This window comes from Sander lucioperca, chromosome 11, assembly GCF_008315115.2.
Source record: "Sander lucioperca isolate FBNREF2018 chromosome 11, SLUC_FBN_1.2, whole genome shotgun sequence".
Classification (NCBI taxonomy): Eukaryota; Metazoa; Chordata; class Actinopteri; order Perciformes; family Percidae; genus Sander; species Sander lucioperca.
The window spans coordinates 7257843-7281002 of NC_050183.1; the positions used below are offsets into that span (position 1 = coordinate 7257843).

General features: G+C 39.5%; 2 protein-coding genes across 4 annotated transcripts in view; one reads left to right on the forward strand and one right to left on the reverse strand.

Annotated features, from left to right (window-relative positions):
• cdkn2c (cyclin-dependent kinase inhibitor 2C (p18, inhibits CDK4)) overlaps positions 1-2317 on the reverse strand; it is a 7598-nt gene extending 5281 nt beyond the window's left edge. The window contains exons 1-3 of one of the 3 annotated variants that reach the window (XM_031306978.2): positions 1899-2317; positions 1529-1594; positions 405-522 (exon numbers count right to left, since the gene is read on the reverse strand). In XM_031306978.2, the coding sequence (XP_031162838.1) occupies positions 405-521 (117 nt within the window). In that variant the 5' untranslated portion in view covers position 522; positions 1529-1594; positions 1899-2317. Of the gene's footprint in view, positions 1-404; positions 599-1528; positions 1595-1898 lie in introns of those variants that run through there. The other 2 variants (XM_031306977.2, XM_031306979.2) reach the window with 2 other exon arrangements.
• A 1313-nt stretch (positions 2318-3630) lies between these two features.
• The window catches only part of faf1 (Fas (TNFRSF6) associated factor 1), a 66846-nt gene continuing 47316 nt past the window's right edge, over positions 3631-23160 (forward strand). The window contains exons 1-7 of the mRNA XM_031307291.2: positions 3631-3952; positions 7153-7221; positions 8872-8918; positions 11158-11423; positions 11586-11677; positions 12243-12334; positions 21682-21787. Coding sequence (XP_031163151.1) covers positions 3893-3952; positions 7153-7221; positions 8872-8918; positions 11158-11423; positions 11586-11677; positions 12243-12334; positions 21682-21787 — 732 coding nt within the window. The 5' untranslated portion in view covers positions 3631-3892. The remainder of the gene's footprint in view (positions 3953-7152; positions 7222-8871; positions 8919-11157; positions 11424-11585; positions 11678-12242; positions 12335-21681; positions 21788-23160) is intronic.

Sequence of the window (23160 nt, forward strand, 5' to 3'; positions counted from 1 at the left end):
CATACATTTATGATTATCTGACATGAAATAATTAATTACAGCAAAACTATGAATTTCAAAACGATTTTGGTAAATTATGTGGCTTTTGACTGAATATATTTAGATAAGATATGCTACAAAGTACAAATTCCTCTCTGCCATCTGTCCACAGATTTCTTAATTTGAAAACTATATAAATATCGATTTTGACAATTTCATTTTATATAATGATAAATAAAATCTACTGGATATTTGAAGATAAACTATGATTAGACCTTACATCATGTAGCCTACAGCACACAGGAAGTCAAACAGCCACTCTTGTAACACTACAGTGACAGTTCATGGTAAAAAATGACCATGAAAAATACCATTTTTTCAAGTTCACTTCGACACAAACTAACTTGAAAGTGGTTTATACTAACCTGCAGTGCAGTCATGTTGTGCGAACTAAATCCATTAACATCTGCTCCACTTTGCAGCAAAAGCAGCACTTTGGGTAGGTTTCCTTGGGCAGAGGCATTGCAGAGTGTGTCAGCCATTCTTTTAGAAAAATATAAAGAGATAGAGAGAGATAGAGCCAAGGTGTGTGGAAAAATACTGCAATCCAGAAGGGAAGTCTGACCAAGTATATCTCATAAGCACCTCCCTCCCACATCACACGGCCTTGACCTGCACAGTTCTGTAAAATATTAAAAACAGCCTAATTTAAAGTAGCCTATTAAAAAATATTTTCTTGGGGGTAGGATATAGCCTATGCAAAATGTTTAATTTCATTAGTTTTGTACTATTGATTGGTGAGGAACTGGAAACTGTTTCTTTCTCTCTCTCTATATATATATTGTTTAGAACATATTATAAATCATACATGTTCATGTTTCAGCTTCTCTCCAATGTCAACAGACTAAACAATCATATATGATGGTTATGGATTAATTTTTACTTTACTTTTACCCAGCTTCATCCATTAATTTGCATACATGGATTTTACACAAGGAAATGTATGATAGGCTACTTTTTCACTTTCACAGCTTATATTGTATTTATGGAATAATGATTTTAGTGCTCAATCAGTGTCCAGAGAGGCAATGAATCCATCTCACTCTATGATCTGCGTTTGAACTCCAAATTCAAATTCATTAGTATCCAATTTCTTTAGATTTATAAATATAAAGAGTAATGTTGGATACGCAATCCAACTGCAAAACACATTTTACCACCTCTGAGTGGCTGGCATACTCAATTTCTATTAAATTAAAAGCAATGTAGATCATAATTATATGGAAACAATGTAAAAACAGCAATTATTTATATTTTCCACGTGCTGTAATCACCATCTCGCAGCCCTGACTGTTGTGATCGATGTTCAGCGGGTGTGTTTCTCTGCCCGAGACCCACAGAGGAAACAAGTAGGCTTTTCGTCCTAACCATTATTCTATTCATATGATATAACCTACTTGAAGCTATAATAACTCTAGTTAGGCTATCGAATCTTAAATCTGTAGGATTGATAGGCTATTTGAAAAAAACAATAACAACTCCACCTTACTTTAAATGTGATTAAAACCATAACACAAGTCTTCCTCCATTGGGTGCCATCCTACCGAGTCGACCGCTGAAAAAGCATCACAAAAATAACAACAACAACAACAACAACAACAACAACAACAACAACAGAATAAATAGGCTGCATGAGCATAAAATGGTTACATCTACGCATAAGATGTGATGTCATTCAAAGTCACTTCCCGCTCATTTTCAAATGATTTTGCCGAAAAGTAATGGGTTTCTGTATTCGGCTGCCATCACGTGCTGTGTCAGCATGCAAGGGCTGAGAGACAGAGAGAGAGGATGGCTGATCTGCCCCAAAGATCGCACAATCATTACGAGATCCCTTTTCATTTTCAAAAGTAACTTACCGAATAGGCTACGATGATCCTCCATGAGCAGTGTCACAGCGATGTCCGATTGAATTTCTTTCTTTCACTTGCCGAAAATAGTAAAGCTGCTGCTGAAACATCGTCACGTAGACTACATCACAAAGTAGCCTATAGGCCTATGGTTCATTTGAAGGGTAGATCTGTATGACGCAGTATGTTTGCCTTTAGCCTACAGTTTAGATTTTGAACTACCCACCGAAAAAAATTATGGCGTGATTGGATAGGAGCTAAATGATAGGCGGGACGCTGTCAACGCAACTTAATGATGCTGTAACAACGCAACGGTGATAAAGATGGCCGCATTCATTGCTGCGATATACACAGGTATTATTCCAGACAACACAGTCACGGCGTAGCATATCGTTAAAATCAGAGCGTCCTTCATCTGCAATTATAATATCCAGTGAAAGAGCAAGAGAGGCGTTTTAAAGTAGCGTCGACAAGGGCAACATCTTTCCTTTCATCGTGCCGCCCTCTAGTGATGGAACTTTATATTTCCTCCAAGCTTGGTTTACTGCAGTGGAGTGCAGCGCTGAGTGTGTAGTGATTTACTCCTATACAGAATTCATGTGCCACTTTTAGACACCGCAATGTGGACATATCGCACTTTGACATGATTTATAGGCTACATCAAGCGTACAGACGTGTATTAACGAGATAGTGTGATAGGCCTATAGCCTAGTACTGCGGGGGAAAACATAATAATAAAGGTCAAATCAGGTCACATGACTGGCGTTCACCGTTATTCGTCAGTAGGCCTACGCAACATGGTTGATTTTTTTGGTGCCAGGGTTACAACCGGGCTTTGTCCAGTCAAAACTGGCATGCGCCATAATTGCGGGAATTGGTAGCCCTATTAGTTATTGTGCAGTTGCCTGACATATGAGCGCGTTTAGTGGGAGGTTAACGGCACCAGCCCGTTTCTTGTCTGTGGAACTTTTTTTCAATCCTCAAGTTGCCCTTGTAGGTCTGAAGATACTACTCTAAACGATACAAATCCACCCGCAAAGACAATGAGATTGACATATGGCAAATCTATAAATTATTTTTTGTCCCCTCACTCCGGTGCTGCATCTGATCGGGCACCAGTCTCTGGGTAGACCACATGGATCCAGCCACATTTCTTTTCTCCCTCCATTCCACCATAGGCTTGGCCCTCTCTTTTTTAACTGTCAAGATTTTTTTATTTTGTTGGCCCCTTCAACCCCTAAAGACCTGCCATTAGGCCTACTTACAGCTGAGGTTAGGCTAGCCTATATGTTTACCCTACTTTTGCGCACACACTCGAGTTTTATGCATCTAGATGCAAACACAGACACAGATGACATGATGCATCGTGTCATCTGTTCTGGCCTACTGCAGAATCTCAAAAGTGGGATGAGAAGGACTACAAACAAACTCCACACCAATGTGAAAACAAACCCTGGTTTACAGAATATTAAATAGGCCTACATTTTGAGCTCCTGAAGGCACTACCAAAGACAAGACCATTTGAATTTAAAAGCTGGGCATGTGCATTACATATTTACGTAGAGTGTGAAACGACGCTTCTAAACATATTGATATGGGAAAAGGAAATATGGTTTAACGTCTTTTGCGTGGCGTTAGCGTGAAAACGGCAGCGGTCATGTTTAAAACTCAACTGGAGTTTGTTATCAACCTCACGCATGGATGTATTAAGAGAACCTCGACTCGAGTTTTTACAACATCTGCAGCCACTTTACGTCAGCCGTAAAGCAATGGACTAGATGACAATAATGATATGAGATAACTGAACATTGTAACGTTACTTTACAGAATTGTGTCTATCTGAAGCGGCTAAATCCCGATAAAGTTTAACATTTCCAATTTGCCAACCTCTCATTCCTCGCCACGTCTAAGCAAAGTGTTTTGTTAATTCTCAGTGTCCCTCAGTGAGGCGAGAAAGCGACGAGAGCCAGTGGAAGAAGAATTGCTTTTAGCCAGTCATTGCCATGGCCTCCGAAAGCGGCGAGAGCAACATGGATAGAGAAATGATTCTGGCCGACTTTCAGGTGTGTCTCTTTTGTATGTCCCAGATATTATATTCAGCCGTTAGTAATCTGTTTGCCGTTGTTGAATTGTCTCGGGCTACTGTCAACAACCGTACACACGACCTGACTGGCGTCGGAAACAGCAGACCTGAGCTGAGCTTTGCTTTCTGTGGCTAGCTCACCGAGCTAACAATCTGACAGCTTGCTAACTGACTCTGAAGGCAATTTATTAGCTGTGAGCTCGCTAACTAGAAAGCGGTTGTCCAAATATGTCAATCGCAACAGTAAATTTGTGTTTTTCGCTGGTTTCAAGCTTGCTTGTTTGACAGATAACGACGATGTTGTTAAGTTAGCTAAACGGAGAGCTACGGCGCTCACGTTAGCTGTCCACTTGTTTACATATCGCCAGTCGTCCGCTAAGGGCTTTAAATCATTGTCAGAGACGGTGTGTCCCCCGAAGATACCAGATTTGTAGCCCAGTTTGCAGGCAGGGTAGTATATTTTGATAAGGAGCAAATACAGGCTACCAAATTATGCTTCCCCTCCAAATGTGCATTGATTTAGCATCATGTTTGTTTTGTTTCTATGCTTAATGACATTAAACTAAAACGATATACATCCTTCCTCTAAAATGAACGCTCGAAAAAGTCAACCTTAGGGCTTGTCTTTGGTGGTGTCCCTCTCATGGGTTTGTTATTGTAGCATTGTGTTTTGAATCAACAAAGTTAACCTTAATAATATTAAACAACAGGCCTAACCAATGCAGCTGTACACATCTCTTACTATCCATTTGGACAGGCAATGCACACAATAGATGTATTGTTTAATTAGGCTATTGACATCTCCACCTTATCACATTTTACAAAGCCAGTTTATAGGGTTTCACCTTTGCGCAATGAGTGTTGCAGCTTCGGAAATTGTGATTTGGACCTATGGTTCAGACACATAAAATATACAATCAGAAACTTGGGGTAAGGTATCCTAACGTGATTACTGGGGAGTCTGATTATGGATTGTGTCAGAGTTTTGCTGCATGAGAATGATGCTTTGAATAACAAAAACTGAATAAAAAAATGTATGTTAAACAGTAATTTGTTATAAGTCATAATAGCAGTGATGATTAAAAGTAGCATTACATGGACTTCAAACAGGCAGAAGAGCCACCTAATGTATAAAATATCCTTCTTGTCTTCACTGCAGTTATTAATAAACAAAAATAAATATGTACTGCATAATAGATATATCAAACGCACAGCATCATAAACACCAGCCCAGTAGACAACAACACTAGCCAAAGACCTAGAGTACTCCGGGCAAACAGCAACACAGTATATACTGTACAATACATGCATTTCTTTTTGTTGGCAGCTGAAAACTTTAAAGGTTAAAAATGATTTTTTTTCTTTAGTGGATGATTTTAAACTGGGCAGAGAGCATTTGTTGCTCAAAGATGACATAAATATGACATTGCTTCAGAGATATTTTACTGCTTTGTTTGACAAGAAAGAGGTTGTAAACTTCTAAACAAACAGATTAAAGACAGCAGGAGCACCAATTCATTAAACACTTGTAATACATAACAATTTCACTATCTACAATTTAAACATTTAGTCTTTGCAACACAGTCTGTTTTGGCCATATTTTTATTTTTTAATTTAATTTTGTATACATATTTACCAAGTATTGTCATTAACATTCTCAGTTTGTTGTCAGCAATGGTGCCTAAGTACTTGAATTGTCAACTGTGTTATTCTTTTGACCTTTAATTGTGGATGTCTAAGGGTTAATATTGCATCCCTACCTAAAATTAGCATATCCTTGGTTTTTACTTTTGTTTAGACTAGATTTTAGTAAAGGTCATCACATGAGTTAATAAACTCATCCTTAACAGGTCAGTTGTCCTGTTTCCTTTCCTGCAAGTACACTTAGATCAACAGTAGCAGTAAATGTCTGTTTCTCTGCTGGCTTTTACAGTCATTAGTATACATTGTAAAAGAGAGCGGACATGAAACACCACCCTGGAGTGTCTACACTCTGTGGTCTCCCTGACAAAATAGCCACAATCCAACTAATAATATTTGGATTATGATGAAAATTATTTAAAAGCTTTTCTGCAATAAAGTGTTAACAGCCACTAAGACATTTTAAATTAAAGCCTAACATGTTTTACAGATGTTTTGAAACTTCTTGGTGTTTATAAATGTGGTCAAGCAGAGTAGCAGTCGCATCATCAACTCCTAAACCTGCCCCCTAGCCAAACTGCACATTGATTTATTGGCTTCTTTCCCCTGCTTCTGAAATGTTTTCATTACTAAAGACGTCAAGGTTACTGCGATCTAATCATTCAGTCATTTGGATTTTCTTGTCTTTGCCACAGGTAAAAAAACACACTGTTTTATATGAAGTGGGAACCACACAACAGAAGATGTCTGTGCCTTATTGCATCTGAGGGATATCAGCTTTTTAACACTGCTAGTGCCAATTTGTTGTCACTTTATCAGAGAATGTGTTTTGATTCTGTCAATTACACTATCAAAAGGATCAAGTCCAAAAAAGGACTGGATTGGACAAAAAGGATTGTCTGCCCTATGTTACACTTCAGGAAGAATACAAAGAGATACACCTAAGATATCAATAGAGCTTGTTTTGTTCACAACTCAAAGATATTCAGTTTACTGTCATAAAGGAGTGAAGCAGCTATAAAATATTCACATTTAAGAAGCTGGATTTAGAGATGTTATACTTTTTTCATAAAAAAATGACTCAAACCGATTAGTCGATTATAAAAATAGTTGCCTATTAATTTAATAGTAGACAACTACTAGATTAATCGATTAATCTTTGCAGCTACAATCATGACCCACTTTGCACTATTGTAGTCCTTTTACCACGAAGAACATACATATCTTGTCTAGTCTACTGTGCAAGGGTCAAGAGTCCAAGGTATTGGGGCAGCAATCAAGGGAATTTGGTGGCCTTCTTTTAATCAAAACATCACTGAAAGGTTCTTGTGAAGAATGCCACCACTTTAAAATGTTGCTGTTATGGGTGGTAGCATAGTGGTTACAATGTTTCTATTGATTTCATTCTTTCTCCTGTGTTTTGTTGTGAAATGTATTTTTTTATGTACAGACACATTTCACAAAACACACTGCAGCGGAATCTCATACAATGCATTTCTCTCTTGTAATTCCTTTTTTCTTTGTCTTTTCCTCTCACAGGCTTGCACTGGAATTGACAACATTGCAGAGGCAATCACTTTGTTAGAGCTTAATAACTGGGATTTAGTGGTAAGTTCATTATCTGTAGGCTTTGCTCTTTGACAGACAGCCTTAGTTCATCTAGAGTACAGGTTCAAGAGGGCAGGAAACATCCAATAACACACACTCTGTGTAATTTTTTGTTATGGCCAAATCATTTCTTCATCTTACCCTGTATGTTTTGTGAAGCAGGCAGCATCTTGGCCACCCTCACTGTGGTAAGAGAGAATGTGTGTGTGTGTGTGTGTGTGTGTGTGAGACAGTGGGAGAAAAAATGTTTTGTGCCAAGTTTGTATTAACTCCTGATGAGTCTGAAAAACATGAGCCCTTTACTGTGCAGTGCATACAGGAAGGGGTCAGTCTATATTTAGACCGATGCTGGCAGCAGCAGTCCAAGCAGTGGTAGGACAGACAGTGGGGCCTGGACTCACTGCTCCTGTAAATCTGATGACTTGCAGTTCCTCTGCAGTAGCTGGTATTTTTTGTAAACATTGACAAAACAAATTTGCTTGTGTGATTGTGTATGCTGGGTTTGGGTGGGGTAGTAAAAAAAATAAATTAAAGGGATTCTCCTGAGCTGTGTTTTCCCCAGGATATTGTTATTATATTATAGCAGAGCAGGGAATTGTTCAATCCACCCAGATCCTGATGCATCTCATCTTGTGATCGATACATTAGTAAATGGCAGGCTGAACAATATGCATTTATTAATATTTCCTTTATTCAATAAAAAAAGAATGGGGGATATGATTATGCCAGCACATAACAACTTACTTTATGTTACTTGTTTTGCAGTGAAGAATAGTGAGTGTTCGAGAGAAATCCTATCAATTGTGCATTCAAACAAAAGCTCAGTGCAAAGCTGACCGTGGTGGCTGTCATGTTTGTCCTTTCAGCTCTCTTTGTCCTGATCAGTCGACCTACTTGAATATTCCATCATTCTCTCTCACATTTAGTTAGGTTTAGTCTGAAACCTCTCAGCCAGCAAATGTAACATACCCTTTGACAAACATAATGTTACAGAATCAACCAAAATATACAGTAGTACATTTGGCCTGGTTACATGTGGACTGGCTAGTTGTTCCAATCAGTCACTTTTGCATACACAGTAATCTGTCATCATGTAGATCCCTTTTCCTAAGAAATACAAAACAAACATATTTAAGCGCCTGTTTTTTTAAAATACTGTACTAGTAAGACATTGTGTAAGTGACATTATCAGGATTTTATGACATTGTTAGTTTTATTATTTTTAGTGAAATTTCACCTGATACAGTAGTCCTAGTCTTGTTCATTCTGAATGACTGGTTAGCATCATGTCCGCTTATAAAAAACACATGATTATGCTACAATTTACAAAGTTGTCTCTTGGCATAAACAAAATGCCTTCCATGACCACATGCAGTTATCTCAGTTACTGTCCAGATACCTGTATAGAAATATATGCTGCAATATCTTCCAGTCTCTTCGAAACATGCTCCTCATGTGTTGGCTGTTATTCCATGTTTTGTCATGCTGTAGTTTACTGATTAAAGATGTTATGGGTTGAACGTTATGGATCCCAGTGCACAGTCAACTATAGTTCCTTGGCAAAAAGTTGGCCATTGATACAATACAGAAACTAAAACAAGAAAATTGTATTATAGTATGTTGTATAATTTACCTCCACTTTCATTACAGGCAGCCATCAATGGAGTGATACCACAGGAGAATGGGATCTTACAAAGGTAATAACCATGTTGCCACACATTTACTGTAAATCAGAGAAAATGTATCACTTGGCCTTACAACACTAAACAAATGCTACCTGATCATGCATATCATAAATTACTTTTCATTTAACTGTATTCTTCTTGTTGTTTAGTTAGATACATATCCATATCCAGCAAATAATGCTAACGTAGAGGCTGCTGAGTTGGAGCTTATTGCTCCGGCTATGGTTTCTATTCTGCTGTTTAATAGAGGAATAGTATAAAAGACACTGCAACTGCAAGGAAACTTTCTGCCAAGAGTGGAGTTGTACACCGTTTCTGAAAAGAAAAAGGTTTCTTTAAGAGGCTTTGAGCCCTCGTTTCCCTCAACGGTTAGTTTACACTCTTGAATGCACCGGGCTGATCTGAATCCACTCACACTAGAGATGTTCTGTTAAACCGTTTTATTTTGTGTACACACTTGTGTGTATGTGTGCGCATGCATGCATGTTCTTTAGTGTGTGGTTCAGGCCCTTGGGCCATGAGAATATTGCTGGTCTTTCTCAAGGGCACACATTGCTATGAATGGAAGCTGGCTGGCAGTCTGACTAGCAGCCAACACATTTACTAAGTGGCTGGCAATGGTAGGAGTAGGCTGGCGTTGCCCAGTAAACAGACTTCTGATGACGTGACCTGAGCTGGAGCCAGTCGGACACTACGCCAACGCTCCCATCTAAAATGCATTTCCTCCTCCCTTTTGTCCTCTTTAGTAAGCAGGTTGGGAATTTTAAGAAGCTTGCCTTGTTGATCAGTAACCAAAATTCCTCTGGGCGTCAGAGCGTCAAAAATTATTTCCTGATAGAACTTGATAAAAATGCTCAATCCCTTGTTGAACTGGGTCACTGGTCTGACGGTTTGTCCATGGGTGAAGGGCTCAGCAGTTCTGTCTTCTTTGGGACACCTCCTTGACTACACAGGAGAACAGTGCTGTGTGTGTCGGGCAGCATGGAACTACGCCCAAACAGCAGCAACGGACAATTTAACGGCATTCATTGTTACTGTTCCAAGTTTAGGTGAAAGTTCACTCAGGATCTTTTTTTTTTTTACTTTATTTGTTTTTTCTCAGATATTTTCAAGAAGTGTAAGAATACTCTTGGCGAGATCTCTCGTTTTTCCTTTGCTTGGAGTAGTTCAATCTCATTTGTATATCATCTCTATCTATCTCCCCACAATACATTTGTGAGATAAAAGTAGTTGTCTGTCTGGTTCACTTTAGTGAAGTTATATTTTGTTCTGATTACTATCTCACTAGCTTTCTACAAATACTGCCATGTCCATTACATGTTCCACATATTTACATGTACTCATGGTATGACTCCCTTTCTGTATTTCATTCAGATGGTTTTTCAGATTTTATGTCACAAAGAGGGATTAACCTATCTAATCCATAAACTCGTGCACAGGGTTTAAATCAAATAACTTAATGTCTGTGTGATCCATCCACACTTGGAAGATTATTTTCTTAAATTATGTCAGAATATTGAGTGATTTCAGTGCCTAATTATTAAATACTGGCTTACGTTCTTCAGTAACTATTCTCATTGTCCAATTATAAGTTTAGGAAACGATTTGGATCTTGGTTTGTTACTTAAGTGGCTAGTGGAGGAGACAGTTATAATGTGCTCCCATTTGGTTGGGTTAATTTCTCACCCTTTTGGCCCATTCTGTACATAGAGGTTTTGTGGCTGTTGACAGTTAACCTACGCCTCAGGACAGTGGCCTCTCTAATGTGGTTGGGCCAAATAAAATACAGCCTTTGTTAGAAAGCCTGAGTCTGGCACTCTGTTCTTGCGAGACAGTTGCTGCTTACACTTCAAGGAACAAAGGGCACACTTTGTTCGGGTTGGGGAGACAAAAAGACATTATTTACTGTGTTGTGTAAAACATGGGTCATACACTACACAAGCAGCAAAGGGAAAAGCTTGAAAGAGAGTAAAGCAGATATTGTAAGGGAGGATGGGAGGTAAAGCCATTTCTTGTCTAGTAGTGACCTCTGTTGGTTCTTGACCATCAGGTCACAGGCTAAAGACAAGAACAAAGATAGGTGTGATGTGGCCACAAATATATAGAGATATTTGTTTCTGATAGCATCATCATTTCAAACGTCCACATTTTTCTGTCCTTCATGATCTATAATAAGATTTTTATATACGTATTATATAAAGACTGAGCATTTAATCTTCGACATCCTCACTAATCTGTCACCTCTGTACAGTAACTTTTCCAGTGAGGCGAGCCAGTCCAGCATGTTCGGACCTCCTAGCCAATCAGAAGCTGCCGATGCAGCAGCAGGAGGTGCAGTTTCTCCCCCCTCCTCTTCGTCTTTGTCCTCCTCTCCTCCATCGTCCTCAACTTCAGCTTTTTGCCCTGTCAACGCCTCCTCCCGACACATTGTAGAGCGTCAGCCCCGGATGCTCAACTTCAGGGTGGAGTACCGGCAGCGCACTGTAGAGCTGGTACTGGAGGAAGGCAGCACAGTCGGTGAGCACCACACACACACACACACACACACACACACACACACACACACACACACACACACACACACACACACTCTGATACACATACTGTGTATAACACTCAATATTTCACACTGCCTCTTTGCATAATATACATTTTCCTTTGTATGAATCTAATTTACAGGAGAAATCAAACAAATCCTCGAGACAGAGCTTGGGATTCCAGTGTCCAAAATGCAGCTCAAGGGATGGAAGTGTGGAGATGTATCCGATAGTGTGAGTTAACAGAACCTATACATGTTTGTCACAACAGGCAAGTGAAAGAAAACACAATGTAGCATCAAGAAAAGACAGCACTGGTGATGTCGTCTTTAATATGTTTTTTTTTTTTTTTTTTTTACATTTCAAATTTTAGCTGCAAGGTTTAGAACATTAGCATACATTACATTGTTTTAACACTGTTATCCAAAACATCCCATACAACCTTGTGTATGTTCATATTAAGCATCTGTGGCCAAGTGCAAATCACACCACTGGTCTTCACAGTCTTTCTCAGGTCACCGAGCTCTAGCCAACATACCAACATTCGTCTTACAAACAGGCCTGTTGCCTATCCTACAGTCAGTACAACTATGTTATGTTCCTAAAAACAATATTTCCACTTCTAACCAAGTAGTGCAGGCTTCCCTCAAAATATTCATCAGGTGATGCATGACGTATGCAGTATGTAAGTATGTAGTGAGCACAAATGTCTTCTCTAAACAAATTATCTCCACAGCCATGAGTCCTTCCTAGTGAGTGGAACTATTTTCAAGTTGTATCTCTGTCTGTGTGTAATCAGACGGTGATGAGAAGTTTACACCTGCCCAAGAACAACAGCCTGTATGTCCTGACTCCCGACATCGCCCCTACTGCCAGCACCAGCAAAAACAGGTACTCAGCCCAGCATTCAGCACTCGCTGACTCTGCTTTTTTTATTTGTAATCCTATAATAAATCCTCCTCCTCTTCCCATCCTGGTACACATACACTCTATGAAATACTGCTGGTAGTGGCATGAGCGTAGTTCTTAATAGTGAACACCAGGTGGCGGTCTGTGTCAAGTTTAGGAGAAGATGGATCCAGAATCCAGCTAGCAAACACAATTTTCTTTGGTATATTAAGAGACATTTGACCTGCTGGTGCACATTCATTTTTTCACATCCATTGTGACATTTTCATAGGAAAACTGCAATCTCTGTTGTGTAAATAATAATTTTTCCTCCCATCTTTGTTTCTTTCAGCCTGACATTGCTGCTTGCTTAAGGTTGTTTTGTATCGTACTCTTCATAGACTGTGTCAGATATCCACACTACATATCTATTATTTATTCCGTTTTTCTTTTTCTCAAAAAACACCAGTCTGCCACGTTAGTGATAGTACCCAGTGACAATAGAGATTTGTTGAGAAAGCTTCATTAAGCCTGTGTTTTCCATCCAGAGATTGTTCTGTTCATTTCAGTGAATCCGTGGCAGTATTAGCAGCCTTTCCTTCTGAAATGTCAGGCCGCTCATTGTAAAGCCAAAGCAGTAATACAATCACAGGTGGCAGCTGAAGATGTGATTGTCCTTTCATCAGTGTCAGGTAAACATCGTCCAAAGAAGTCATATTTCTCCATTCATTTCACCTGCATATTGAAGGGTGACCAAGACCCTTTTATTTTAAATTTGAGGATTATAGCATTGGACTGGTAAAAATAGATACAAACCCCAATTCTAATGAAGTTGGGACGTTGTGTAAAACGTAAATAAAAACAGAATACAATGATTTGCAAATCCTTTTCAACCTATATTCAATTGAATACACTACAAAGACAATATATTTAATGTTCAAACTGATAAACTTTATTGTTTTTTTTGCAAATATTCACTCAATTTGAATTTGCAACACCTTCCAAAAAAGCTGTATACTGAACAGAAACAATTAGAAATGGTACAGTATTTTGTTGATGAACAGAATGGATTTAGAAATAACAAGCCTGTATTGCTCTTATATACTGTATGCTTGCCTTTAAATTTATGGAAGCGGGGTGGATGATGGTAGATTATATAAGAAATCCAGACATTGAGTAGTATCCCAGTTGCTTGTATTGAAATCAGATATGTTTACTGACTGGTACACCTTTTGGAGTAACATAAGGTGATATCTTTTTTCCAACTCTTTTTGCAATATTTGTGAAAGACTTAGGGTCACAAATTAAGGAACCTAATGTAGGCATATGCTTGGGCGATGATATGAAATGTGGTTCTTTATTATACACGGATGACATAATTTAATGGTTTAGTCAAAGCCTGACCTGCAGAATATGTTGACTGTTTTTCTCTTGATGCATTTAAGATTCATGAGGTTGGAGTTGGGTTCCTTGTTGACTCTACTGGGAGAGCGCTAAGATCATTGAAAAGTAATTTAAGATAGCTAATTTTCCACCAATTGGCTCAACATAACCCTGAAATAATATTGTGTACAGATGAGCAACAATTGGAATGGCCGTTTAATTTTGAAGTTTGATAACTTTGTCTCAAAAGCCTGGAAAATAAGGCAAGATGTATTATTTGATTAGTATTTATTCTGATTCAGTAATTTATGAATTTTGTTGTAGATGATTTTCGATTTGATTTTGAAAGATGCTTAACTCGCTTCTCTATGTTTGGACTTTCTCTGACTTTCTCTGCAAATGTATACGCAGCACTCACAGCTTGTATGAGTTTATGGTGACTTGTAGGCCCAATGTGTTCTTGGTGTAGTTATATTTATGACACAATAATACAAATCTCATTCTAATAACTAATGATATAATTTTTTTGACAGTTGTCAGTTAAAATGCTGAATTAAGACATTTTGATAATTATTTATGGAAGGACATCTTTTGGGTGTAACATTCTGTGATTGCCAATTTTACAGTATCTCTCTGAATCATTTAAGTTTAATGAAATTGCCCATGTTATCAAAATTTAAATCAGATAGGATCATAATAATGTATGTTTTGACAATTTTCTGTAACACTTCTCTTTACTACATTTCCTTTATTAGCCAGAGTTGTTTATAGTCTCACATATAATGGCCCTAGTTTGTTTGTTGACAGTGGATTCTAAATTAAAATTGTACTGCAACTCTCCCCACATTTCCTCATGTTAGCAAGCCAAGCAAGCATCCAAATGTCACCAGAACATTTGTAAAAGAAGTCATTTGGCAGTTTGCCGCTTTGCCTGCTAGTTAGGCTAAGTGGTAGTTATATTGTGTTGGCAGCTAATGGCCCTCATCTCCCCAGTCTTCCCTCCCTCGCCTCCCTCTTCTCGTCTTCTCACTCCCCCACTTACTGCTGTGTCTTTTTAGCAGCGCCGTTGCCATTTCTCCAAGTGTTATCGATATCATTTTGGGTGTCAGGAGCTCATTATTCTGTGGCAGCTATTTTGATGGAGGACAGTTGGGGCTGAATGGAGGGGGTGGGCTTCAGTGTGTATATGCACATGCATTTGTGTGTGTGTGTGTGTGTGTGTGTGTGTGTGTGTGTGTGTCTGTCTGTGTGTGTCTGTGTGACCCTGCTGTCATAGTGGGAGAGGAAAGGTGATCACAAAGTAGGAGGGGGAGCAGTCCCCTGTTTTGGGACCAGACAAGCTTGCAGTAAAAAATAAACTGTGGTCACACCGTAAATCCACAGTAAGTGCAAATTTGTTGCAGTAGACAGAGCGCAGTGCCAGTAGGGCCTCAACCTAAAGTTTGTAGGTAGAGAAGCACACGTTATCACAGTCATGTGTCTTGATTAAGTTAGAGATGGTCCGATACCATTTTTTGCTTCCCGATACCGACTCTGATACCAGAACTTGCGTATCGGCCGATACCGAGTACCGATCCGATACCAACGTATCATATATTTTATTATGTCTTAACAGCTGTATACTACTATCCCTGTATGGATGTGATATTATTTCTATCTTTGTTGTCAGTCTGGCTCAAGTTAAACTCTTTGTGAAACATGAACAAACACAAACAATGAACGCCCCAGAACTTTCTTTTATAATGCAGTTTGACAGTCAGTTATAACGGAAAAAGAACGTAAATAAACTACTTTTAACGTAGATTTTCTTTAGGGCTGTATTATGTGGTAATGGATCGGTGCATTAACTCCAGTACTTCCCGATACTGATACCAGCGTTTTAGGCAGTATCGGAGCCGATACCGATACTGGTATCGGTATCAGAACATCTCTAGATTAAGTGAACTCATCCGTTCTGGTACCACTATCTACTTCTGTGCAATTATTGATGAACCAAATTATCGTGCTTAATATTACAGCCCCAATTAATTACAGATGAACAACTCTTCCAAAAAACCACAGTACTTTAGTAAGTGTTTCCACATTCAGTATTGCTCAAAAGTAGAGTCCGTTACACGCATTCTCTATATATATTGTCTCTTTATGACAAGAAATTAAATCAATAATTGCTTCTTTGTCATTCTGGTGGCACGGCTCCTAATGTATGAGAAACTGCATGACATTTGGACTTGATTATAAAATTGAAGAAATATCTCCAAGAGACAGGCTGTGGTGCCCATGCCTTTTAAACTTGGCCACTGTAACTGGAGTCACATGGATGAGTCCAATTTATAATATAGCCGTAGATACTGTATAAGCTGTCTATTTCCAAGTCTTGACTCTAAAATCTAAAGCTGTTTTCACATATGCAGCCGTCTACATTTATTGTTATTGCTCTCAGTAAAAGTAATGTTGTGGCTAATGCTTTTGTCCAAGACCTTTACCAATATTCTCAGTTCAAATTGTTTTCTTTAATTCGTTTTGAATGAGGTTAATCAACTACTAGTTTCTCCTACAAATGTTTTGGGGTTTTGTTTTTATTTGTTTGTGTGGTTATTATACATGATTTATTATACAGTATGCACTGAGTTTAAGATTTTAAACTGTTTTAAATTAAGAACAAAAACACTGCTCACCCGTATCAGGCTAAGCTGAGGTGCTGGAGCTACAGACTGTAAAATTAATGGGAAAAGTTTCAAGTCTGTGGAAAAATCGATTTAATTCAGTAAGCTTTCGGTCAGAGACTTCAAGGTAAGAACATGTAGCAAGTGAATGCAGCAGTACAGAAGGTAAAAGATCATCACTTAATTAGCCTTAATGCAGAACGCTTGTGTCAATCAGTTGACCGAAAGCTTGCTAAATAAAAAAAAATATATATTTTTTTTTGCACAGACTTGAGTGTGAGGATGCTTTTTTCTCTCAAAGATTTTAAACTGAAACATGTCATTTTAATGATTACTTGATCTATCAATGCCATTCAAGGGACTGGTGTTGGAAATTTGCTCAAGCTACGAACACCTGAACAGTACATCGGACACTGCTTCTGCAACTGTCAATGTTTCTCTGTACTAGTTCCTTACAAATACACTAATAACATAAATGAATAAATAAACTTTATTTGCTATTTTGTAGTTGCACTCTGAAAAGACATTCATCCACCCAAATTTAATTTCACAATGTTTATTTGCTTCAAATTGTTGCTGAGTAAAAATGCAAATGTCCCATAAATGGTAATATCCCTTGCAATTACTTTGTAGAGCTTGGCTCATGCAGCTCACACACCTAAACCAAACCGACTGATTAAATAGTGCTGCACTGTCATTATGATCCCGCTGAGTAAACTCCTCTTAGTTGTCTTGTTTGATTAGAAATAAATCTTGAGGCTTTGGGAGATTTTTCTTTCAGCACCAATCCATCTCAGGTAGTTATTTAGTTAGCGATGTGATGTGCACTTAGTACTGCAGTGTCAAAGCCCGGTCTGAAGAAGATTTTTCTCTGTGGCCGTGTTGATGACTGCCTGTGAATACAAGAGGGTGTTGAGGAGGACCTAATCTCTTGCATAAATGATGAAGGCCTGATGAATATTTCAATGGAGCCAGTTTCCTTCCTCGTTTATTCTCCGCTCAGCTCTCAGGAAGCATGTTTGCCAAGGAAAGGTTATTTTAATATGAACTCTCAAAGAAATTTGAAATTGCAAAAATGATTCATTAGGTTTTGTGTGTTTTTTTTTATTGCGGCTTTGTGCCCCTCTTCCACTTCTCCCTCTGTGTGTCAGCTATACAGTAGCTGTAGCAGATTCACAGATGCTTTAGGTAAGATAGCTAGCTAGCTAGTTAGCTAAAGCAGCCCTCATGGGAAGTATCTAACAGTTAGCATGCTGATTAACTTTGGGACAAGATGGCAGACCGAAACAGAGCAGAGCCTCAACGGTTTGGCATCCTTCTGCTTTGTTGTGGATGCAAAATGTGGAGGAGGTAAGAAGACCTTGTGTGTACTTCATGACCTCCTCTGTACGTATCAGGAGGGAACAACTCTCCCGGTCAGTGTGTTTTTATGTATTTGTTTGTCTCTTAGCAGATGAAACACACATGATGGTAGTGAGTATGTGTCAGCGTGTGAGAGGTTGGAGAGAATGTGTGTGTGTATGGGTATTTGTGTTTTGCAGGCACAAGCCACAATTTGTGTGTGTGTGTGTGTGTGTGTGTCTGGCAGTGCTAGTTTAATAAGGTCTAGAGTCTGCTCTGTGCCATGGGGACTCGCAGCTTAGGCGATGGGCTTACCTCAGAATGAAACCAATCTGTTTAGCCTGCTCTTCTACCCTGCAAAATGCTCCATTTTCTCTGTCCATAAAGTTAAATGACATTTTCCTCCCGGCACCCTTATGCCATGTCAAGTACCTCCAGAGATGTTGCAGGCCGACCTGGATGTCACGAGTGTGTGTGTTGAGTGAGAAAAAGACCTCTGAAGGCAGAAGCAAACAGACATCCACATTTACACCCCCATACTGCTTGAAGGGTCTGCTTCTATCAGAAGACAGCTGCTTTGAAAACATCAGTGGTGAAAGTGAGACAAAGGGATATTAGACTTGAAACATGGGTGTTTTGTTTATATATGTACCAGCAGGCCTTTTCAGACAGATGGGACATTTTCCCCATGTGATTGCATTTGATATTTTCAGTAGCTATATTTGTACTATAGAGCACAACAAGTGATCTGGTTTTTTAAAGTAAATCATTTTTTTAGGGATTATTTTTTTTGGCTTTTATTATCAAGACAGATTAAGTTAGGAAAGTGGGAGAGAGAGGGGTATGACATGCAGCAAAGGGCCGCAGGTCGGAACCGAACCAGCGGCCGCTGCGACATGGACTGAGCCTCTGCACATGGGGCGCACGCTTAACCAGGTAAGGGTAACCAGTCGCCCCTTCAAAGTAAATCTTGACCAGAACTCCACCCACACACGCACTAAATGGCTAGTCGGTCTGCCATAAATGACTGATAAGATATTCCTTCTTTGCTTGGAAGGACAGAGTATCACTTCCACTCCGTTTACCCTCTATCTCTGTCTATTTAGGAGTCTAGCTGCCTGCCAGCAGTAACTCGGGACTGTGTCCAAACATAATCATGATATTAGCTAGATCCTTATTTATGTGTCCCTACCCCTTTCCATTTCTCTCTCTCTTGCTCTCTCCCTCTTTCTCACTCACTCTCTCACACACACACACACACACACACACACACACACACACACATGCACTCTCATCCTTCTGCTCAGCCCTATTACATATGCATCCATCTTTCCCACTCCACACATTTCCAATCTTCCCCAGTTAGCTACAACAAACATTACATTTACATATTGATTTCGTAGTTTTAGTCAATGTAAATATGCTGTCATTACAGTAAATTTGAGCTTCTGTTAACATAAGCTCGTCCAGATCTGTGCAGATTAAGGGTGTGATTGCATAATTAATGTGTGCGCTACATATTAATTCCCCCATCCTCTCTTTCTCTCAACTCTTCCTCCTCTCCTTGGGTTCTGAGCCCTGATTAAGTGCCTGCTTCGGCCCTTAAGCCTCCCATTGATATTCAGCCTCACAGACCCAGCGTTTGCTCAAAACGCTACTTAACCTCACAGCTTATTGTAAATGAAGCTTCCAAAAGTTGATTCCCCCACCTCCTCCTCTCTACGTGAAGCACACAAAGTGTCTGCGTTTGCATCGTTCACAGCGTCTCTGTCACAGCTGTAAGCTGCTGAGCGAGCTATGGTGCCAGGCCAGAAAGTCTGACCCTTCAGGGCCTCTTGGACAGACTGTCTTCACTGCCAGGTTTCTGCTCACAATATAATCAGCATATGACATCCACTGTGAGAGTGTAAACATATCAGACCAGTGGTTATCTGTAAACCGCTTTTATCTGTCTTTTTGTTTGCCCACCAGTAAATGTTGTTTATGGTTTGAGAAAAAGAAAATAAAATTATTGTCATTTTTAACACGTTGTTACAATTGAATAGTTTGATTAATAGATTGATTGTTTAGATGTCCAATTATTCATGCAGTTGGACAGAATGGATAGAATGGTATGTCACGTTATGGCCTCAATCGCTACTTTCAAATCTTTTCAATACAGCATGATGTTAGTAAATTACGGTCCCGTTTATTTTAAAATGGACGATAAAGCAGGGGGCGCTTTAGGGGCGTGGCTACACACTGACCTGTCAATCATGACAGAGGCTTGGCTTCGTTTTAAACCTTGACCCTCTCACTGTGTTTTCACTTCATCAAAGGTAATTGCTGGTAACTTACCCAGCGGTAAATTTTCACTGGATGACTCACTTTAGAAGGATTAAAAATCGACAACTTTCCCCCCTTTACGTGTTTAGCTTAGCGCAGAGACATTGCAACATAAGCACTGGCTTGGCCGTGTCATCCTCCCCAGCTCCACCATCTCGTCAAAATTCATCACATCCGGTTGCTAAAAACCAAAAGGAGATACCTGTATTGCCAAACTCGAGGCTTCAAAATGGCAGTCCACATCACGGATGCTATGTCCACTATTTTTTACAGTCTATGATGTGAATAGTGAAAATCACTAGTGGTTCCTGAAAGGATTCTGTTTAAATTGTGCAATTAATTACAAATATATTTTTTTGTCAATTTAAAGGATAATTATGCAAGTCAAGAAAGTCACAGTTTGTTTTAGTACCATTTAGTTTCGTGTGAAACCGCTCATTGAACTACATCTCTCGTCTTGCACAATATATGTCCCCTTGCTTGGTAGCTAACTAGCTGGCACACACACACACACACACACACACACACACACACACACACACACACACACACCCTTGAGACTTTTGGGTGTGGGTGTTCCATACAATCTGAGTCTTTCTAATTACATATTTTCACAGTCTTACAACAAACTGTGACTTTCTTGACTTGAAAAATTTGAAATAAACATTTTTAAATAGACACACATATGTTTAATTCATGGCACAATTCAAACGGGTTTAAATTGCCTCTTTGCCTCCCTAATATCAATTCATCAGTGTTCTTATCGTTTTACTTCCATGTTGTAATTCTATGAATTTCAATTAGAATGGAGAAATGTTTCACTATGTTAAAACCGATGCAGATAGAGATAGCTTAGTTTAGGAGCATTACATAGTCATCAATAATAGCATCATCTTCATGTGTCTGGCACAGCTTACAGTACATTAGCCTGTAATTGATATAAACAGATATGACTAGTAATTGAATTGACTATAATCACTATACAGTCAAGTTTTAGAAGCTAGACAGAGGCAGTGAAGTACTGCAGTAATAGAGCAGTAATTTATTCACACACAAAAAAAACGCCAAAAAAATCAGTACCTAGAGCAGCAGTTGTTGAGTTGGTCAACAACCTTACCAAACCCTGCAGATGCGGTCAGCTTGGGCTACTGTATGTCACGGTAAAATCTTGCTTTTAAGGCATCTTTAGGGTTTGCAGTATGGAAGGTGCTGAAAGCTCTCTTGGGTTTATTTCAAAATAGCTGCCAGGTTTGTTAGCAATAAGGCAGATTGATGGACTCCATGCTGTTACTGTGCAGGTGGTCATAGCTGCGGTAGCCTGCTGTGCTGAGCGCAGCTCTGGCCAGGCTTGTTAAGACACAACCAGTAAAGTGGGCGACACACCCCCAGAGGAGGTACCCACCTCCCTGTGGGCCAGCAGGTTACCACTAGTTGACAAGTTTCAGCTTGCCCTTTGCTTGACTAAGTGGCTCTTAGTGATAATGTTTGTTTTTCTGTGTCACCTTCTTTTCGTGTCATTATTCTGCCTCGCCTCTTTTACATATTCCTTTTCTGCATCAATTTCTGTTTATTTTATTTTTTTTAATCTCCTACTGTGTTCATTCCTATTTCTTTTACATGTTTCCCTTTCTCATTTAGTGATCTGCAAGAGTCGTTAAACCAGAACTTCCTCCTGGTCATCAGCCACCGCGAGGCCCAGAGGGACTATAGTCTCAACTTCCCCGGCTCCAGAACCATACAGGAGGTATGACACCAGCATGCACGCAGACACAGACCACCACAGAACATCAGAAAGTCACCTTATATGCCCAGACGCACACAAAAGCTCTCAGTAACTCGCCCACTGACTCTTGCATACATAATATTATTGTACCTGATTCTGGTTTCCCATAACACAGCTTTCATTCCATTTGCCAAACATTGCTAGTCTATCTCAGCCATTGATTCATTATTCATCACAAATGATCACATTTCCGAGCACATAATTACTCTCACAGCTGCGGTCTGGTACAACCCCCTCTTTTTCTCCCCACTCCCCCTACACTGCGTCTTTCTCCCTTTCTCTCAGCAGTCTAGGAGGCGGTTTAAATACTGAACATTGTTTGATCTAGGCATGCTGGCGCAATGGAAAGAGACAGAGTTCCATTCAATTTCCTCATCAGAAACTAAACGGTAGATTCGTCAGTCTATGAAATATTTATAGTAACTCATACTGGATCCAGTGTGAAGGCGGTACACCTCGCTGTCCATCGGTTATTACTATCACAGCTGCAAATGGATTAAAGCTTGAAGAGAATGAAATATATGTGTGTGCTTGCTTGCCCATGTAGATGAGTAAGTGTGTGTGTGTGTGTGTGTGTGTGTGTGTGTGTGTGTGTGTGTGTATGTGTATGTTTGGATGTTTGGATGTTTGGATGTTTGGCCCCATGCGAGTTCAAATCAACACACACACATACATTACTGCCCTGTACTGTCCTGCTCTAACCCCTCGTGCAGAGGGAGACCTGAGCAGGCGTCATTTGTTATTCACAGTGGGTAGCTTGCTGTCACAGGTGAGGGGAAATAAGCTCCCCAAAGACTGATCAAGTAAGATAGAGAAGTCCCACGATTTAACCTCACAATATCTACCCTAATACCTAATATAATACATCTAAATAGCACCATACTTCAACGGTAGCATAATGAGGGTCCCTACATGTACAAACCGAAGCATTGAGAACTTGGTAAGTGTACAGACAGTTTATGAAAAAGATAGTTTAGAAAGACAGTAGCGTTCACGTATACAAGCAGGCGCCATCTTTCGAAATGACCAGTCGAACGATCAACGCCGTGTTTTAGCTATGTTACTGGTTACTGGTTGCACGGCGTTCGTTGTTCGACTGGTCATGACTGGTTTTCCCAAGATGGCGCCTGCTTGTATACGTGAACACTACTGTCTTTATAATCTATCTTTTTAATAAACTGTCTGTACACTTACAAAGTTCTCAATGCTTCGGTATACATGTAGAGACCCTCATTATGCTACCGTTGAAGTATGGTGCTATTTTGAGCCTTGTTAGTGGTGTAGAAATAGTGATTTCTTTTTACTTTACCCTCTGCCCCGACGACTAGTTTTAT